General features: G+C 41.8%; 1 protein-coding gene across 2 annotated transcripts in view; it reads right to left on the bottom strand.

Moving 5' to 3' along the window:
• Positions 1–1,801: 1,801 nt before the first annotated feature.
• The window catches only part of PUS7 (pseudouridine synthase 7), a 46,774-nt gene continuing 42,575 nt past the window's right edge, over positions 1,802–6,000 (bottom strand). For both annotated transcript variants that reach the window (XM_077746968.1, XM_077746969.1), the window contains 3 exons: positions 5,052–5,181; positions 3,475–3,566; positions 1,802–2,897 (listed from right to left, as the gene is read on the bottom strand). In XM_077746968.1, coding sequence (XP_077603094.1) covers positions 2,761–2,897; positions 3,475–3,566; positions 5,052–5,181 — 359 coding nt within the window. In that variant the 3' untranslated portion in view covers positions 1,802–2,760. The remainder of the gene's footprint in view (positions 2,898–3,474; positions 3,567–5,051; positions 5,182–6,000) is intronic.

The following is a 6,000-nucleotide window of genomic DNA, read 5'->3' as shown; positions in this document are numbered from 1 at the left end:
CCATTGTGCTTTCATCACGTGTGGCAATACATGGGCACTGTTTTTATTTCAAAATACCATACACACACACACACACACATGCATATATATATATTCTATTTTGTACCACACGCATAGATCCTTATTTTTTTAGTGCAAAATTGGCCACAAAAAGCATTCCAGTACAAAGACCAGTTTGTGCTAATATGTACCACCTGGCGCCACCGGTAAAGGCTTAAAGATGTGCTACTACAGGTGCTCATTTTTTGGTTGGCCTCAACCAGGAAATATTTTTTTCAATTAGTGTAATGACTGTCTAGTTATCTACAACATGAAGGCATGAACAAAATCAGTTGATAGTATGATTATTTAGCTTACTTTTCCATTAGTAAATAGTGCTGGGTTCATATCATAATAAAAAAATAATGGTATTTTGTTATTTTAGGCAAAAACTTAGAAAACAAGGTGTAGTTAAGGATGAGGCTGCTTTCAAGGCTTGTAGACTTGCCTCAGAGAAATGTCTCCCCTTTGTTAACAATAATAAAATGTCCTGATATCTCTGTGAAGGTGATGATTGATTCCTGGAGTCAGATGGTGTGCCGGAGCCTCAAAATGGCTCTGAAAGGGGCGCCTGGGAGGCTCAGTCCGTTGAGCGTCCGACTTAGGCTCTGGTCATGATCTCACAGTTTATGAGTTCGAGCCCCACATTGGGCTTGCTGCTGTCAGTGCAGAGTCGCTTCAGATCCTCTGTCCCCTCTTCCCTATTTGCATGCTCTCAAAAATAAAACATTAAAAAAAATGGCTCTAAAACCGCCTGATTCACTATTTTCCGGATGGTATTTAAGAGGAAACATGCACAAACTGGTAGTTGGCTAACGCAGGGGGGAAATTAACTCATCCCATTGGGCCCTAAGTATTCCTAGATGAAGAGAACATTTCTAAGTCTGGACCCACTTTTTTGCCAGTACTGTAAATTTATAAATGCAGCACTACTGAATGCACTTGCATCAGGCAGAGTTAGGTCCCCTTAACGAGCACTTTCTCCCTAATCAGTCAGATGAAGGAAAGTAACTCCCCAGCACTGGAAAGAAAGTACAAACAGTCCAATATACATTTAACATATTTGGCTTTTGTAGGACAAAGGATTCTTTAGAAACTAGCCAGCTAAATGGGTTATTCACCATTGATATTTCTAACATTTTTTCACCTCTGTAGTGTGATGGATGCCATTACAACACAGGTTCTCAATCTTCCACTGCCAGATTCGGTATAAATGCCTCCCACCCTGCCATGGTGTGATGCTCCTGGTACAGAAGCTTTTCTCCACTCTTCTCTCCAGAAGGTGCGCTGGAAAGCAGGTGAGGGGTGTTGTTGTGAGAATAACCTTGAATCCAGTCTAACGTGGTCTAAGAGTTGGACAGTCTGACACTCAACTGTATGACTTTCATGACATCTCACACCTGATCATGACACACACCTTTGTGTAGACACCATCTCTGAGGATCCCTCATTCACTTATTTCCTTGCCCTCATTCTGGGCCAAGGTTCTTATGTGCACTCAGTGTTAGATAATTTATTTGATTTATTAACATAACTGGTACAGAGGTGCCTGGGTGGCTCAGTCAGTTAAACATCTGACTTTGGCTCAGGTCGTGATCTCACGATTCGTGAGTTCAAGCCCTGTGTCGGGCTCTGTGCTGACAGTGTGGAGCCTGCTCAGGATCCTCTCTCTCTCTCTGTCCCTCCCCAGCTCGTACCCCCCTTCTCTCAAAATAAATAAATAAACTAAAAAAACAAACAAAAACCACCCATAACTAGAAAGGAGTTTTAAAAATATTTATTATATTTTGTTCTAGAAATGGTAGAAAAGAAAAATTGGGGCAATTACGTCAGACACCCATGGCCAGGCATACTCTGCCTTTCCCACCAGAGAAAGGTTTTACACAGTGCCAGAAACGGAAATCCCTAAGCCGAAAGTGACACGGGGTGATGCTGATCGGAGGAGCCCTTTTGTAAAGGTTTCAAGTTTTCTTCTCTGCTGTCATTTAACCGTGGACAAATACCAGTCCAGTGGAAAGCATTCAGAACATAAAAGGCACCTAGAGTAAAAATCACACCTTGACTAATAAAAAGAGCGGCACATGTTTACACTGAGAAAAAAGGCCCTATTGCGCAACTGTCCAGCAAGGCAATGTAATATAAATGCAAAGGCTACTCAACTAAAAGGTCTATCAACACTTACCTAGAGCTGGCATGGGAGTTAGAGGATGACAGCCACTTTTGTGTCTATAAACCTGGAGCTGTTTTATCATCATTTACACAAGCATGAGTACTGCACTTACAGGCAGGGGTGGGAGTCCTCTATCCATAGTCAAGATTTGCTTGGTTGCATTTTCTCTTAAAATGCATTGTTGCATACTCCATTCATGGCTACATGAAAAATTAATGTCGTCCTTCAAGAACGCAGCAAAACCTAAAACTGCAACTTTAAAACCAAAAGTCCTTTTAAATTATCATAAAGCCAGTAAAGCTGACGTTTTACTAGGATTTAAGCACCTGAAATATATTCTGATCAATTTATATTCTCTGAGCTAGAATTAGGATCCTCGGGATTTGTATGTGTGTACAAATCTTGCAAATGAAGCTAATAAAAACTTGAAAAAATACAAACAATCCTGAACTACAAAGATCTGAATTACACCCATGGGTCTGCACTAAGAGAAGACCGAGCAGGCAGCCAGCAAACACCCGTCTGCACGTTCTCGTCCAGGGAGGAAGGACTCAGCGGAGCCATGTGGTGTTCAGCTGGGTCTGCTTCTTGATGCTGGTATCCATTTTTAGCACTTCGCGAATGGCCATGGTGGCGTAGGTAGAAGGAGGGAGAGAAAAATCCATCTTCAGAGCTCTGTATTTGCCTTCTGCCAGGCAAGAAAGAAGACAGTGGTCAGAAATGGCAGGCGGCTGCGGGCAGACTGGGGTGAGTCACATAATCGCTGCAGAAAGGAAAGAACTGGGTTCCTTTCCGCAGGTGCCACCTCCTGGGGGGCTTCAGAGAATAAAACGTGGAAGTGAGATGGGGAGAATGTGATCCAGCCGAATCCCGACGCTTATTCTACTTGGAACCTTCACAAAAAGGGCACAGGGTGACAACAGATGACGGAATGGCAGCCAGAAGTTGACAAGGACAATGCAGATTTCATGTTTTACACTCTGTTCCTGGATATCCCCTCACCTTTGTTCACTCAGGGCGGAGCAAATACTCAATCACCTGATACCACAACATTCTATAACATCCATTCATTTTTCAGTGAAATCTATTGTTTGAAGCACCTGATACCAAGCTACAACCACGAAACCAAGATGACAAAACACGAAATAGCCATCACTGAGCAGGTGGAAGCTGGCGGTGATTACAAGAGTTTTGCATTTAATTTATGTTTTCATCTGAGAAAACATTTCCAAATTGACACAGAGCTGATGGCTGAGTAAACTTACCAGAAGCAAACACGGGTGGTGGCTTCCCTTCTAGGTTGTCCACATCTGTGTTGAAGAGTGGAATTTTGGGATCATCATATGCAACGACTTCCCTTCAAAACACACAAATAAAGTGTGAATGTGAACTTCCACAAAAGGTACTAAAGCTGCTCATCACCATTTGTGTAGAAAGGAAAACACACAGGCCTATGGTAAGGAATTCTATGGGGAGTGTTCTTACTTCCCCCTAGATAATAATAGAACAGGGCCACAGGGCCAGATTTTACATGTAAGTATTGCTTTTATATAATCATACAGCAAGGTGACAAATGATACCAGCCTGGTTAAAAAAAACAAAACAAAACCATAAAATGTTTCCTCAGGATGGAATTTTTTTTTTCCTATGCAGGTGATAAGTAGTAAACTTTACTTGGTGAAGATGCGACTGAATTAGTAATGGCATTTCTATCTTCTCCAGGCTGGTCATCACCTCTAACAACACTGTGTTACTCACCAGGAACTGCTCTCTGGAGTGGGGAAGACCAAGTCCAACCTGGCCAACCACAACCCAGAGAAGAGGAGGGAAGAGAGAAAGGGAGAGAAAGAGAGAGAGAGAGAGAACACAGAGAATCTTCCGGCAATGGACAACTAATTCAGGATTTAGTTTTTTAAATTATCAAGCAGAATTGGGTTTTATAAAATTATCAAATAAATATACTGAAATATTTTAAATGAGTTAATAAACGTCTGTTTTTTTCTTCAGAAACATATTAAAACAAACAGATCAGTGTTTGGAGCTCATGGCTAACTCTGAAGAAAGATAGCTTGGTTAGGGATAGCTCTGTAAGGAAATCTTAGTTTTATTGAAGTAGGGAAAAAGTTTACTCTCTGCATAGTTCTTCCTTTTTAAATGTTTACTTATTGAGAGAGAGAGAGAGAGAGAGAGAGAGAGAGAGAGAGACAGAGTATGAGTGGGGGATGGCCAGAGAGAGAGGGAGACATAGAATCCAAAGCAGGCTCCAGGCTCTGAGCTGTCAGCACAGAGCCTGATGCAAGGCTTGAACACAGAGAACGCGTGATATCACGACCTGAACCAAGGTCAAGACACTTAATCCACTGAGCCACCCAGGAGCCCCATTATGCATAGTTCTTTTGTAAAATTTTTTTTAGTGTTTTATTTATTTCTGAGAGAAAGAGAGACAGCATGAGCAGGGGAGGGTCAGAGAGAGAGGGAGACACAGAATCTGAAACAGGCTCCAGGCTCTGAGCTGGCAGTCAGCACAGAGCCAGACGTGGGGCTCGAACCCACAAACCATGAGACCGTGACCTGAGCCGAAGTTGGACGCTTAACCGACTAAGCCACCCAGGCACCCCGCAAAGTTCTTTAATGATGTAGGCCTATAAAATGTAAACTTAACCACTTCCACTCATTTGTTTCCTGATGATTGGAAAAACGCAAGTAGAAGTAATAATGATAGTAAAAACAACAAGTAATGCTTCTATGCCAGGTTCTAAATACTGGACAATAAACCTGTAATGCAAAAGCTTTAAATTTCACATAATAATTCAGTTCTATTTCCTTCCAGACTATCACTCACCAACTGACATTCTGAGGACGAATAATGATCTTTCGGTAGGCCCCTGATAAGGAATAATCTCGAATTTTGTGTCTCATGTTGTCAATATCCAGATTGTCTGCTGTGAGCATTTCCCTGTAGGCTTCACTAACTGTAAAATACAAAAAGTTAGCTGGAATGCAGCATGTCAGCAAGCCACCTTCAGCCAGACTACAAATAGAGTTAACATGTAAATTCAGTTAGAGCATCCTAAGAAAATTAGTCCCTTTCATTTATAATTCAGCCTGTTCTCTAGAATCACAACTTAGGGATTTACTACGAGGACTAGATTTCTCCAGCCTAGATTTGACCAACTTGTAAGTTATCTCTCATAAGCAGCCACAGTATTTGGGGCATAGGGTTCCCAAGCTAACTATAAAAGGCCATTTCAAGAGAAGTTATTAGCCTTTAATTTATACATGCACAGGGTTGGAAGAGACCATGTACAGAGGCTTCAAACTCCTTCTGAAGAAGGCAGTTATAAATAAATGTATAAAAATAAGAGACCCGGGGAAACAATCTGGCTCACCCTCACACCTGATGTAGAATCTTTTTTATAACACCCGAGAGAGGCAGTCACCCGGCCTTTGCTTGCAGGCTGCCATTTAGGGTAACTTCTTTGTAAGCCACGCAATTGTTAGAAAGTTCCTTATTCCAAGCTGAAATGTCTTTTTATAACTTCTGTTGACTGCTTTGGAACACAGCAGGTTAACTGCCCTTTTCCACATGTTCTCACAAGTGGTGGACCTTTAAGCCATATCTTCTCTAGGCCACAAACATGTTCTTTCAACTGTCCCTCCTCTGACATTGCTGTATTCTCCACAAAACCCTTCATCTGCCTCAGGGTAGCAGAATGATGTTCAGCAAGAACTCCAGTTACTTTTTATATAGACTACTATCAACCTGGACCTTCACAGAAGTAAGAATTTAT

Source organism: Crocuta crocuta, unplaced genomic scaffold (assembly GCF_008692635.1).
Source record: "Crocuta crocuta isolate KB4526 unplaced genomic scaffold, BGI_CrCroc_1.0 scaffold396, whole genome shotgun sequence".
Classification (NCBI taxonomy): Eukaryota; Metazoa; Chordata; class Mammalia; order Carnivora; family Hyaenidae; genus Crocuta; species Crocuta crocuta.
The sequence above is the reverse complement of the archived record's forward strand: the minus strand, read 5'-3'. Positions and strand labels throughout refer to the sequence as shown.